This window comes from Pteropus medius, unplaced genomic scaffold (genome assembly GCF_902729225.1).
Source record: "Pteropus medius unplaced genomic scaffold, Ma_sr-lr_union100, whole genome shotgun sequence".
Lineage (NCBI taxonomy): Eukaryota > Metazoa > Chordata > Mammalia > Chiroptera > Pteropodidae > Pteropus > Pteropus medius.
The window spans coordinates 29,160,405-29,176,153 of record NW_024354502.1 but is presented as its reverse complement, the minus strand read 5'-3'; the positions used below and the strand labels follow the sequence as shown (position 1 = coordinate 29,176,153).

The following is a 15,749-nucleotide window of genomic DNA, read 5'->3' as shown; positions in this document are numbered from 1 at the left end:
TTTCTGTGTCAATCGACATGAAACATGGTGTTTTTTCCCCCTTTTATTCTATTTTGGTGTATGACATTGATTTATTTTTGTACTTTGAACCATCCTTGCATTTCAGGAATAAATCTCACTTGATAATGCTGTACAGTGCTCTTAATATGATCTAGAATTCAGTTTATTAGTATTTTGTTGGTTTTTTAAAAATTAGTATTCATAGAGTATTTATAGATTTTTTGAGAGTTAGGTCTACATTTATGAGGGATATTCTCAAATTTTCTTTCTTGAAATGTCTTTGGGTTGTTTAAGTATCAAGTCTCATTGAATGAATCAGAAAGTACTTCCTACACATATTTTTCGAAAGAATTTGTGATGCATTGTATTAATTGTTTGAAATTTTTGCGGAATTCACCAGTGAAGCCATTGTACTAAGGATTTTTATTGCGGGAAACTTTCTGATTAATAATTTAAGTTTATCATTTTGTTGATCTTTTCAAAAAAATAAATTTTGTTTTTATTAATTTTCTCTATCATCTGTTTATTGTCTGTTTTACTGTTTTCTGCTATAATCCCTATTATTTCTTTCCTTCTGTTTGCTTTATGTTTAGAATACTCCTCTTTTCAGTATCTTAAGATGGAATTCTAGGTTGTTGATTTTAAATCTTTCTTCTTTCCTAATTTAAGCATTTACAGTTAAACATTTCTAAGAACAATTTTCAGTTTCGTATAAATTTTTGCATGTCATATTTTTATTTCTATTTATCTCAAAGTATTTACTAATTTCCTATGAAATATTTTTCTTTGATGCTTTGGTTATTTAGGAATGTGTTCTTTAATTTCCACATTTTTGCATTTTCCTTATGTACTTGTATTATTGAGTTTTAATTCAATTCCATTATATTCAGAGAACGTGATTTGTATGATCTTAATCTCTCGGTTTATTTAAATTTTCTTGGTCTCTCTTAAAGAATTTTCAAATGCATGGAGAAGACCAGATATTCTGCTATTGTTGGATAGTGTTTTATATATACATGTTATGTCTAGTTTGCTTGTAGTGTTCTAATTTTGTATTTCCTTGTTGGTCTTCTATTTGTTTTATTCATTATTGAAAAGTTGACAAAAGTCAACTATGTGCTCTGAATATAGTTCTTTTAGCATAGCTCAAAATAGGTCATTAGCTGTAAGGCTGCTGGCTTTTTGCTCTCATGCCACTGAGAAGAGATAAAAATATTCTCAAATTAAAACATCACAGATCCCTTTGTCTTAACAATTGTTTGAGTCAGAATTCCACCAGAGAAACAAAATCTGTAGGACATATAATTCTTCTTTCTCTTTCTCTTTGTATGTGTATGTATGTAAATCTATCTATCTATCTATCTATCTATCTATCTATCTATCTGTCTATCTATCTATCTATCTATCATCTATCATCTATCATCTACCATCTACCATCTATCTACCTATCATCTATTTACCTATCAAGATTTATTACAAGGAATTGGCTTATGTGATTCTGAGGATAAAATCTCTTTTCTGGGACATACTGGAGAGCTGAAGTGAGACAAAGGGAGGAGAGCTCAAAGATGATGTCTACGTGTCCTTCATTCCCTAAGAGTACATCAATATGGCTCTAGATGTATACCAAACCAGATGCCTTCCCCTCAGGCCAAAGCTCCAGGACAAGCATAGAGGTCTCATTCACAGAGAGACTCAGCATGTCTATGCAGTGCCTTGAGGGTGGTAGCCAGTCAAGAACTATCTCTCTGATTGTTACCATCCTATGGAACTCAAAAATGCAACACTCCCTGTCCACCAGAGCCAGGTGATTGATCTACAGGCATCTCTTGGGTAGCAGCCACAAAAAATGGAGAACCTGACCTAAAAACCAGGGCACCAGATATGTATAAAAGTACCCCACTGGAAGATACTGATATTCTGGAGCTTGGCAGAGTGAGAGCATGAAGACAGAACCCATGCTGTGAGGTCTCTGGAAAGGATTACTGTAAGCTTTAGATGTATGTTTTAATATATATGTACCATAGTTCTCTTAATTATTTAAAAAAGATAGATTGTTTTAAATTTTTGTATTCTTTATTGAATGGCATTTTAGATAGACATATTTCCAGTTAAACATTTTTCTCCATCTTCAATTTTTGCCTTTGAAAAACCCTGTTTTCCTACAGCCATGCCACCCTGAACGTGCCCAATCTCATCTGATCTCGGAAGCTAAGCAGGGTTGGGCCTAGTTAATATTTGGATAGGAGACCACCTAAGAATACCAGATGCTGTAGGCATAAAGAAAAAAAAGGCAAAAGAAAAACCACCCTCGTTTTCAGTCTAAATGCTTCTTTTGTATAGATATTACTATAAAGTGTCTTTGTCTTCTGTTAGGTATGTGAAATAAGAGACTAATCACTTTAATGAAATCAGAAGCTGATATTTGTTAAGATTTGGGCAGAGTTTAGATAATGTTCAGTCTATGTGTAGTTACTCTTGTTTTCAGGGCATAATTCTCCAAGGTTTTTAACTGAAAATTGGTATATATACTGAGACCCCTTTCCCTGGCAGATACGTAACCAGAGCACAGAAACTGCAGAAAAATCTGCACTGCTTTATAGAAGTGTCTCTTTACATTTTAATCTCCTGCTTTTCACGTGTTTAGAAGCAGGAACAAGCCTTGAGGAGAAAATAAACTATATGTTGAGGCCCCTTGAGTACCTAAATTTGTCACTATAGCTATGAAAGATCTTCTGACTTTGGCTTATTTTTATCTCCATCAGCAATTGCCTGCTTCCCTAGCTAAGCAAATGATTTTGACTTCTCACCCATACTAGGCTTGCAAACAACTTCTAAGACAAAAATCAACCTCTTGTTTTTCATTCACTACTGCCTCTAGGAGTTTCTACTGAAATCTTGATGTGTCCACTGGGGCTCCTCTTATAGTGCGTCACTTTTTGTTTTCAGCATCACAATGCAGTGGTTAAATCTTCTTATCGAGTGTTTTGGCTTCATTCTTCAACTACAGTAGAACTGATGGAAGGTTATGATAAGTAAACTACTAGTTAAGTAGGTTGACTTGTATGAGAATTAAACATATTATGTGTATGAACTGGCTAGCGATTGTGAAAATATATCAATTGTGGCTCCAAGATTTTTTTTTTTCTGAGAAAATTATGATGAAAAAGCAAGGTATTAGTTGAGTAGTTTGACTTGAAAAGACATTTATGCAAACACAGATTAGTGACCAAGAATTCAATTTAAAAAAAAGTTTCTTACATATTTATAGATATGTATTTCTAGATTTATTAAAAATTAGAAGACAAACTGCATAACATGTTTAAATCTAAGATATCTGGATAGTAAACAAGAGTTCTTTCAATTTCTAAATATTTCATTGAATTGGTTTTGTGTGATCTTAACCTATTTTTTATTTTCAATTCTATATTATAATCTTATTTTGTGCAGTATATTTTAAGCCATTTTAGAATTTTAAATGTATTTATTAATTATTTTAAATTAATATAAGTTTAATATGACTAACGACACTTTTCTTTTAGGTACAACCGTGGGTTCTCAAGAGTGTTTTGAATACCTTAATTCTATAACTGATAGATCTGGAAACTGTGGTTCAAGTCCTTCAGGATACAAAATGTGTAACGCTAAGTATGCTTAATAAAATCCGAGAAATTATATTTATTGCCTTAAATGTTAGAATACCACCAGATAAGTTTATATGTAGCATACTAAAGATAGAGTACATAAAAACTCTTTTGAATCTCTTTTCTTGGATTTATTTTTTTAATGTACATAAACTAATAATTGAATGTACTTTAAGTATACAACTTGAATAATATTTCCATTATGCAAGCATATTTTTTCCAATCACTACCCCATACAACCTGTGTTCTTATCTCAATGATGATAGATGAGTGTAGTCTGTCCAAAACGTCCTATAAATGAACTCCTACAGTATGCATTTTTTGTATCACACTTAATATACCAAGGATAATTTTTGAGATTCAAATAGATTGTTCTTATATTAGTTTTTTATTGCTAAATAATTCTAAATATCACTGAAAATTATACAACACAATGCAATTAGTTTATCCATTTAGTTATCAATGGTCAATAATGTGGTGCATTTTTTTTGGCTTTTATGAATAAACCTGCTATATAAACTTTCAAGATTGGGTCTTTATAGTGAGATATAGTTTCATTATGTTGAGTAGATACAAAAGAGTATAGTAGATGAGTCGTATAAATTCTAAGAAACTGACAAAGTGTTTTCCAAAGCAGCTGTGTAATTTTACATTCACTCTAGCAGAATCCAAGAGTACTTGTTTCTCCACAATGTGTTACTACCTGGTATTGTTAGTCTGTTTTATTTTATTTTATTTTATTTTATTTTATTTTATTTTATTTTATTTTAGCCATTCTAGTTGTAAATTATTTTTGCTTTAATTTTAATTTATCTAATTAATAATTATTTTTAGTATTTTTTTATGTTTTCTTGTCAAGGTGTGTATCTTCTTATCTGATGAATCTGTTCGATTTCTTTCATTATATTTAGAATGGTTTAGTCTTCCTACCATTGAGTTATACCAGAAGTTACAAAATAATATAGAGAGCATACAGAGGGCCCATACACCCTTCAGCTGGTTTCCCCAAATGGCAACATATTACATGACTTATATCAAATATTTCTTATATGTAGTACACTATCAAAACCAGGAAATTGGCACTGGTGAATTCATAGACCTTACTCCTTAGCTTTTATCAGTTCTACATGCATTTGTAGTGTGTGTGTGTGTGTGTGTGTGTGTTGAATTGCCATCTTAACAATATTGGGTTCTCACTTGATAAATATAGCTGTCTCAGTTTATTTCAATCAGCTTTAATTTTTCTCAGGTAGGTATATTAGTTTTCAGTGTTCAAGTGTTGCATTTATTTTATTAAATATATTTATAAACATTTTATTTTTAAAACTATTATAAATAGAATGCTTTTCTAAATTTTATTTTCACATTGTTCAATATTATAATAGTAATAATGAAAATGTAAATAACATTTTATATTGATCTTTCATATTATGTGGCTTTCCTAAATTCTATTTTGTTGTTGTTGTTTGTTGTTGTTGTTGTTTTGTTTTAGTTTGGGTTTTGGTATGTCAATTACTTAGCATTTCCATGCCCAAGATCATATCATCTGCAAACAAAGTCTTATTATTCTTTTCTAATTGGGATGCCTTTAACTTGTTTTTCTTACATGATTACAGTGTATACATAACTGTTAAAATGTTAAAATATAAGTGGAGAAATAAGAGAAACTTGCTAATTTCCAATTTTATGGGAAAAAATCAGCCTTTCACCATTAAGTTTACTGTTACCTGTAGATTTTTTATTGATGTTCTTTACCTGATTGGGAAAGTTTCTCTGTATTCCTGCTTCATAGAGTTTTCATCTTGAATGGTGGTTGTATTTTTTTTCAAATGTTTTTCATCTATTGTCATGATTTATGGTTTTTGTCTATTATTCTATTAATATAGTATATTACATTAATTAATTTTCAGATGTTAAACAAACCTTGGGTCATGTTTTCATTTACTCTGACAATGTCAGGCCTTTAATTGGTTGTCTAGACCATTTCCGTAAAAAGTGCTTATTGATATAGTTAGACTCATATCTTCTATCTTAACATAACAATATATGACACAGTAATAATTTACCTTCAAATAACAGTACAGTGCTTTATTTGTAATGAGGGTTTTTAGTATCCCAATTCTTCCATCTAATTGTTTGTGAAATAAAATGCTGTTATTCATTTTATTTATACATATTCTATAACCACTCAATATAGTCTTTGTATTATTGCTTTAAGTAGAGAGTTATATTTTAGCTCAATTAAAAATAAGAAAAATAAAAATAACATACTTTTATTTATTCATTTTCTGATGCTCTTCCTTTATGTAGATCCAATTTCTGACCTATATCATTTTTGTTCTGTCTGAAGAACTTTATTTAACATTTCTTATAAGACAGATCTGCTGGCAAAGAATTCTATCAGTTTTTTTGAGAAAATTTTTATTCTAACTTTTAGGGGATAATTTCACTAGACACAAAATTCTGAGTTAGCATTTCTTTTTCTTTTAACACTTAAAACTTTCCTTCACTCTCTTCTTAATTGCATGTTCTTTTTAACTTTGAATAATGAAGTTTATTTAACCTAATATTTCTAAATTATTATTTAACATGTAGTCAATATAGAAATTATGAATGAGACATTTTACATCATTTTTTTTCGTATTGGGTCTCTGAAATCTGGTGTTTATTTCATGCTTATTAGATATGCCAGTTCCGACTAGCCATATCTAAAATATTCCATAACCGTACGTGGCTAGCAGCTAATTTCAAAACTGCTCAATAGCAAAGGAATGAATATATTGAATTCTAGTCTTTCTTCAACCCCTGAAGAATGTCTGCCTTCAGTCTCTGAGCTTTCCTCCAACCCTTCTCTCTTCAGCTTTGAGGTCTTTGTGAGATTGCTCCAGGTTCCAGAAGTCACAGTAGCTTCACTCATGTTTTTTGATGAAAAGTCTGCTGTAATTCTTATCCTTGTTCCTCTAAAAAGTATACCACTAGAAGCCTTAGTTGCCTTCAAGATTTTCCCATTGACTTCAGCTTTCTTTAGTTTGAATATGATATTTTTGTGGGTAGTTTTTGCTTTGGTCTTTATCCTGCTTGGTTTCTCTATCTCTTGCATGTGTGGCTTCATGTATGTTAATAATTTTGGAGAGATATTGGCCATTATTTTTTTAAGTATTTATTCTGCCCCATTCTCTTTCTACTGCTGCTGTTCTTATTAAGAAGATGTTACACTTTTTCATTTTTTTCCATAGTTTTTAATTTTGGGTTTTTTTTTTTATCATTACTTATTATAATTGTGTTTCACTTTAGGAAGCTTCTATTAAGTTCACTGAGTCTTTCTTCTGCAGTTTTGATTGTGTTTTATTGATAAGCCTTTGGAAGCTATTCTTCACCTCTGTTACTTTTTTGTTATTGTTGTTTTGTTATCATTTCATTTCAATTCTTATTGTTGAATCTTATAGTTTCCATATCTCTGCTAATATTTCCTCTCTGGTCTTCCATGTTGACATTTTTGCCTTTAGAGCTTCCAAAATCTTAATCATAGTTATTTTAAATTTGATGTCTAATAATCCTAACATCAGTTTTATATTTGATTTCGTTCTGATGCTCTTTAGACTGTGTTTTTTTCTTGCCTTTTCACATACTTGTACTTTATTATTTTTTTTTTTTTTGAAATGTAGGCATACTATATAGCATAATAGACACTGAGGTAAATAAGCCTTTATTGTGAGAATTTATGTTAACCTGTTTAGGAGATGCACTGTGTCTAATGTGTTTTGTAGCTATAGGCACCAGAATCTTCATATTGCTCTAATAGGGTAATTTCTTCCTCCACTCTTAGAACCGATCTTTCCTTCATTCTCCTCCTTAGAAGAAGTATATGTCTTGTAGCTCTTTCAGTTATAAGTCACTTTTATTGTTCCTATGTATTAGTACTGTGGTAGGGTGTGGGGAGGGGATTTTCTCTAGTTTTCATATAAGCCTCAGTCTTCTTAATGTGCCTATATTTCAGAGATGTGGCTTTCAGAAGTGTTTCTGTTGCTCCTCCAGGTACAGAGCTTTCCATACCGTGCTCCCATCCCCTAGTTCCTGCAATAATTACAACATACCCAACCTATTTTCTTAAACCTTTCTCAATTATTGACTATGACTTTATTATTATTTTCTTTAGGTGAGACAAGAAGAGTGTAGTTGGCTAGAGTAGATAGAATTGTCTTTCTCCAGCTAGAGATAATATTCCAAAATTGCTCTCTGATTAAGTTCTTCCAAAGGGAGGTTAAGCATTTGTTGGGAAGAAGGGCCTGGGAAGGTTTAACAATAGTTATTCTTCTCTTTCTCCTGCAAAATTTATACGGAGAGCTTTCACAGATAGGGTTTGTAATAGTGGTCCTGGAAAAAAGGCAGGTAAAAATATGATGGTGCCTTATGACTGTACTCCTTAGGAGCTTTTTATCTCATGTTTGTCTACTCTTGGTTTCCAGCAATCTGTCCAAATTGTTATTTAAATATTCCTAGTGGCTTATGTAGTTCAGTGGCAAATTGCAGGTGAACAATTTGCAGGTCCTATATTTTCTGTTTCTGTGTGTACTTAGCTTTCCAGATTCTTTCTCTGCAGCCTCAGTTCCCTGATGAGTCCAAAAAAGTTATTGATATCAGTTTGTTCAGCGTTTTCTTATAATGACAGAACAAATGACTTGCAAATTCTTTATGTAGGAGCTCTTATGCAATTTTCTAACAGTTTTTTAAATATCAATTGCTCTGCTGAAAAGTAATACATTTTAAAGGGATAGTTTATTTACCTTGTCATAAATTTATAGAAGTACAAAAATCACCAGAATCCAGAATCACTTTAAATTTTCCTTTGTGCCATTTGTAATTAATCCTTACTTCTGATCTCAGCACCAAGCAACCAGTGACCTTCTTGTCTACACAATTTGCTTTTTCTGGAAATTTTATGTAAGAAAAATGATACAAGATATCATTTTTTGTCTGGTTTCTTTTACTTATCATAATGTGTTTGATGTTCATTCATTTTGTAGCATATATCAGTAGTTTAAAACTCATTGCTGAGTAATATTATATGGTATGAATATACGTTTTACTTAATCATTCATTTAATCATAATCAGTCGATGGGCATTTATAATGTCTCTCATTTGGGACTATTAAAATAATGCTGCTGTGAACATTCTTGTGTAGAATTCTGTTTCCTTTTTTGTTTTGTAAAGCTATGTATTTGTTTCTCTTGGAATATAACAAATGATAAAGGTGCAAGTCTCTGTGTAGATATATACTTTTCATTTCACTTGGATGCGTGCTTAGAAGTGGAATTGCTGGGTCATATGGCAAGTACACGTTTAACATTTCAAGAATCTGCCTAAATATTTTCCAGAGTGATTGTATCATTTTACATTTCCATTACAATGTATGAGAGTTCCAGCTTTTCTACATTCTCACCAACATTTAACATTTTCACAACATTTTTTGCTTGCATTTTTTTTCCACCATGCAAAAAAACTATGTCATTCTGATTTTAATTTGCAATTACCTATTGACTTATGAAATGATCATTCTTTCATGTAATTATTAGGCATTTGCATATCTTCTTTGCTGAAATGTCTTGACAAATCTGAGTCCATTTTTAAATTGAGTTTTTTGTTATTATTGAATTGTAAAAGTAGTTTATGTATTCAGAACACATTTTTAATCATACATGTGAATTGTAAATATTTTCTCTTGGCTATTCTTTAGCTTTCTTTCATTGATGACATATTTTGCGGAACAAAATATTTTAATTTTGATGAAATTCTAATTATTCATTTTTTTTTTTACGGATCATGGCTTTGGTATAATACCTCAGAAGTCTTTGCCTTATTGCATAAAAGTCATGAAAGCAGAAGTGTTTGTCTTGTTGATTGAAAGGTGATAGCATTCAATCTTTCAACTTTAACCACAATATTGCACATAAACCTCTATCAAATTGTGGAATTTTCTTTTTATTCCTAGTTAGCTGAGAGTATTTATCATGGATTAGTACTGGATTTTATGAAATGCTTTTTCTGTGATTATGTGCTTTTCCTTTATATTCTACACATTAGAATCTTTTTTATATTAACTCAATTTTGCATTCTTAGTTACTTTTCATTTAATCGTGGTGTATAATTATTTTATGTAATTCTATGTTTGGTTTGCTAATATTTTGTTAAGGATTTGTGCATCTATGTTCATTATATTGTGATGTCTTTGAGTGGCTTGGATAACAGGATAATACTTGCCTCATAGAATAAGTTGCAAAGTGTTGTATTCTTCACATTTTCTATAAAGTTTGTATAGAATTGGTATTGTTTTTTCTTTATATTTTTAATAGTATTCACCGCTGAAGCCATCTGGCTGTTGGTGTGTGAGTGTGTGCGTGTGTGTGTGTGTGTGTGTGTGTGTGTGTGTGTGTGTGTGTGTTGTCTCTGTTTGAGAATTGGGGAACACATTTGGATTTAGGCAAATTTAGTTTCCTCTGGTGTTACTTCCCATCAGTCTTTCTTAAGTCTTCTTAGCATACTCATGTAGTCTTTCAGTCACTTAGGAATGTAATATAAGGACAGTTTATCACCACCATTTGTGAAGCTATCATTTCCAGGATTGCACTTTTAATTTCTGGCTTGTCTATCACTAACCCCAACTGAGACCTCAACTTTGGGTTAACAGTGATGCTAGTTTTACATTCGTTCCCTACCAAATTTAATACTTTTACTCAGAGTGCTGCTGAGTGAGATATTTTTGTCCTCTGCATCAAATCAAGAACAACCTTTCTGGCATTAAATCTATTGGTTTTCAAGGCCAGCTGTGCCCTGGTAAAATGACAGGCATGGGAGCCGACTCAGGCAAGACCACGACTTGATTTTTACTTGATTTTATAGCAGCTTTTCATAAATGCTTCTCAATTTGTTGTTTACTTTTGATCAGTTACCTAGCCCTCAAATGGCTGTCTTGACAAATTTTTCCAGTTTTATACTTATTTTGAGGGGTAGATGACTTACTATATCTTCTGTCTGACACAGTCTCCTTATTTAGATTTATCTACACAATTTTCTTTATATTGTATCTAATTTATCACAAAATCTAACAACAACCCATGATAAACACTCTCATCTAAATAGAAATAGAAAGAAACATCCTCAATCAAATTAAAGCTATATGTATTCTGTATTTTTATAATCCGACATCTAGGATAAAATTCCTTCAATATAAAAAACTCAATTTACATTTTCTTTAGTCCAGGACTGCTGGTGGTAAATTTTCTTAATTATCATCTGAAAATGCTATATTCGTTTTAAAAGATATTGCCTCTGCATATAGAGTGGGAAGACAGTAGGCAGTTTGTTTAGCCTTTGAATCTGTCATTCAATAATCTTCTGATTTCCATCGTTTCTGTTGGAAAGTCAACTTTCAGTTTTATTATTATTTTTTGTTATTAATGCATTTCTATTTTCAAATTACTTTCATTATGATATATTTTAGTGGTTTTATTTTAATATTTATTGCACATAATATTTCTTAAGTGTGGGTCTCAAAGTCTTGTCAGTTTTAGATACATAATGCTGAGAGTATTATGTTTGAAAAACTGAAAAAGAAACCCAATAAGACTGATAGTTAAATTGACTTTACTAATTTTTTAGTATAGAATAAACTGGAAATTGCTTATGTCTAAGAATCAAAAAAAGAGTGAAGGGATTATTACCAAAAAAAAAGTTATCAGGCTAACTAGGAAGTAATTTATAATTATTAAAATGTTCAGTTATTATTTACAATGCAAGCGAGGCCCTCATTTTTTTTTTTGGCGTTTCACCATTAATTGCATACATTTTTTAAAAATTCAATGTTTTATTTAAATCTTCTTGCTTTAGAAATGATATTATAATATTTATCTGTAATTTAAAATGATTGATTTTAATTTATTGGTAAATTATAGGGATCGGCTGTGTGGAAAATTAATATGTAAATATGAAAGAGAACGTTTAATTGATATTCCAGATACCACTATTTTCTATTCTAACATAAATGGACAAATCTGCGTCTCAGTGGAGTATTCATCTAGTCACATGGATAATTCAAAAATGTGGATAAAAGATGGAACAGTTTGTGGTGAAAATAAGGTATGTAGTCTTTTATTCTCAAATGACTTTCTAATATTTATAGTATGTTTTTAAGTGCATAATTTAAGTGCACATTTAATTTCAAAAATAAAAATGTTGAAAAATTTTTAAATAAGAAAAAAGCTTAAGAAGAAAAATAATATAATTTTCATCCATGCATAGATAATATCATCATGAATAGTTTATTGGCTTTTTTCATAGAAATTATGTATATTCAGTGAATTAAGAATCATATTATTCATTTACTGTGTCTTAATAAATTATATTACACAGAGTACTTCTGATGTCATGAATTATGATATAATTACTTTAAAATAGTTGTTAAAATAACATGTCGATTTTAGTGATGAACATAATAAAGAACACACAGAATAAAGAAAAAATTAATTGAAGGCACATATCTGAACTATAACTACTCTTTCTATTTTTATGAACCCTATATGAACTTCTTATTTATATACATATATAGACAAATACAGATGCTTATCTAGCTATACTAACTATATATTTTTAAAAGAATATCCGATCCTCTTATCTGATTTTGTTCTTTTATCATTCCATAGTACATACAGATATTTATTAACATTTGATGTCTTTCTAGATTTTTCCTCTATGAAATATATTTACTGATGTACATATACATAAATACAGGGATGGTTTAACATACATGAATTGATTAATGCATACCCATATGAACAAAATAACAGGTATAGAAGGAAAATACTTTAATATAAAGTCTATAGGCAACAAACTCTAAGCTAACATCATACTTAATGGTGAAAAACTAAAAATCTGCTCTCTAAGATCAGGAACAAGACAAGGCTGTGCTGTCATCACTATTATTCAATATAATGTTGGAAGTGCTAGCTAGAGCAATCAGACAAAAGAAAAAAATAAAAGTCATCCAAATAGGAAATAAAAAAGTCAAATTGTCACTTTTTGCAGATGACATGATTCTTTATATGAAAAACTCTAAAGATTCCAATGAAAAACTATTAGAAACAATAAACAAATACAGTAAACTTGCTGGAGACAAAAATAATGTACAAAAATTTATAGCATTCCTATACACTAACAATGAATTATCAGAAAAAGAAAAGGAGAAAAAAATTTCTTTTACAATTGCAACAAAAAAAATAAAATACCTAGAAATAAACCTAATGAAGCATATGAAGGATCTATACTCTGAAAACTATAAGACATTATTAAAAGAGTCTGTAGAAGACGCAAAGAAATGTAAATATATTTTGCTTTCATGGATTGTAAGAACCAACATAGTTAAAATGACCTTAATACCCAAAGCATTATACAGATATAATGCAATCCCCATCAAAATCCCAACAACATTTAAAAAAAAATAGAACAAAAAAATCATCGGATTTGTATGGAAGCACAAAAGATGCCAAATAATCAAGCCATTCTTATAAAAAAGAATATGGCTGGAAGCATCACTCTGCCACACTTCAAATTATACTACAAAGTGATAAAAATCAAAACAACATGGTATTGGCTTGCTGAAAAACGGACACACAAACCAATGGAACACAATCGAGAGTCCAGAAAAGAACTCCTCTATGCATAGGCAAATAATTATCAACAAAGAAGTCAAGAACATACAATGGAGAAAGCTCTTTAATAAATGGTACAGGGAAAATTGGAATGCTACATGCAAAAGAATAAAACTAGACTACTATCTGTCACCATATACCAAAATTAACTCAAAATGAATCAGAGACTTAAATATAAGACACAAAGCAATAAATTCCATAGAAGAAAACATAGGCACTAAATGCATGGACCTGGATTTAGAGAGAATTTTATTAATATGACCTCACAGACAAGGGAATTAAATAAAAAAAGTAAGTGAATGGGACTATATCAAACTAAAAAGATGCTGCACAGCAAAAGAAACTATCAGCAAGACAAAGAGGCAACCATCTGAATGCAAGATGTCTGCAAACAATGCCTTCAATAAGGGCCTAAATCCAAAATATATTAAGAACTTATACAACTCAACAATTTTTTAAAAATCCAATTAAAAATAGGCAGAGGTCCTGAATAGACACTTCTCCGAGGAAGATATACAAATGGCCAACAGGCATATAAAAAGATGCTCAACTTCACTAGCTATTAGGGAAATGCAAATCAAAACCACAATGAGATACCACCTCACACCTGTTACAATGACTATCATCAACAGGGCAAGTAATAAAAAGTGTTGGAGAGGTTGTTGAGAAAAAGAAATCCTTATACACTTCTGGTGGGAATGTAAATTGGTATAGTCACTATGGAAAATTGTATGGAAGTTCCTCAAAAAATTAGGAATAGAGTAACTATATTACCCAGCAATCCCTCTTCTGAATATTTACCCAAAAAAGTTTAAAACATTTACCCACAAGATATATGCACTTCGATATTCATAACAGCATTATTCATAGTGATCAAGACATGGAAAGAAATGAAGTGTCCTTCAATAGATAATTGGATAAAGATGTAGTATATATATATACAATTACTCAGCCATAAGAAAAGACAAAGTATTGCCATTTGCAACAATATGGATGAATCTTGAGATTATCATGTAAGCAAAACAAGTCAGACAGAAACAGTTGAAAACTATATGATTTCACTTATATGTGAAATACAAAACTGGAAACAACAAACAAATATGACAAACAGAGACTCAGGGACTGGACAGCAGAATAGTGATTACCAGAGGGAAGATGGGGAGGTGGGAGGTAGATAGGGGTAAAGTGGTTCAAATATATGGTAACAAAAGGAAATTTAACTTTGGATGGTGAACACACAATACATCATACATATGATATATTATTGAATCGTACACTTGAAAATTATATGATTTATTGACCAAAGTCACCCCAATAACTGTAATAAAAAATAAAATAAAGTACATTATTTTAACCCAATAATTATGGAAATATTTATCATATATTATAAAGTTCTACCACAATCTAACTTTACTAATTTTCACTTAAAAATTCAGAAGTAAAAAAAGTAAACAAAAGAAAAATTATCTCCAAATTCTCATATAAAAATTCAACCATTTAAAAAACTTTGTAACATGGACACAACCAAAGTATCCTATGATAGATGATTGGATAAAGAAGCTGTGGTACATATATACAATGGAATATTACTCAGCTATAAGAAGAGATGAAATACTGTTGTTTGCGACAACATGGATGGATCTCAGGATAATCATGCTAAGTGAAATAAGCCAGACAGAAAAAAATTGAAATTTACATATCACTTATATGTGGGATACAAACCTAAAAGCAACAAATGAACAGGACAAACAAGCAGAGACTCGTGGATAGACTAGTGGTTACCAGAGGGTAAGGAGGAGGGGGAAGGTAGATGGGGTAAAAGGAGTCATGTATGTAGTGACAACAAGAATTCTAACTGTGGGAGATGAACACGTAATGTAAATATATGTATGCCTTACTGTTAAAATGTACAGCTGAAACGTACCAGATTTCATTAACCAATGTCACCATAAAATAATTAATTAATTAATTAATTAAAAAATATAGAGACAGAGCTTATAAGTCATATGTATCTAGTTAAACAGAAGAGAGGAAAACATATGTATAACTTTCAAAACTTTATATTTTATAAATGTTTTAAAATATTTTTCTTTTTAAAAAATCTTGTTAAATCATTATAGTTTTTATACAAAGACAGTAATAAAGAATAATCCTTCCTGATGTGCTTTTGATACTTAAAAATTGAACATGACCCTCTAGAAAACCATCATGTAGGCTATCAACCAACAATTGTGGCAACGTTGACTTAGAAAATTTTATAAATATCACTTAATTCTACTTTGCAAATTCATGGCTACAGTAACTGACTTTGAGGATGAAGAAAAGCCTCAACAGTATGCGTTGTGACTAATAAATTCAAAATAATATAGAATATGCATGAAGTGAATTCTAAATTAAAGTCTG

The 15,749-nt window shown here is 30.6% G+C and overlaps 1 protein-coding gene and 1 pseudogene across 1 annotated transcript in view; both read left to right on the top strand.

Moving 5' to 3' along the window:
- The window catches only part of ADAM2 (ADAM metallopeptidase domain 2), a 93,685-nt gene that overhangs the window by 58,389 nt on the left and 19,547 nt on the right, over positions 1-15,749 (top strand). The window contains exons 15-16 of the mRNA XM_039853574.1: positions 3,543-3,648; positions 11,595-11,778. Of these exons, the coding sequence (XP_039709508.1) occupies positions 3,543-3,648; positions 11,595-11,778 (290 nt within the window). The remainder of the gene's footprint in view (positions 1-3,542; positions 3,649-11,594; positions 11,779-15,749) is intronic.
- Positions 2,161-2,279, top strand: LOC120595820 (uncharacterized; annotated as a pseudogene).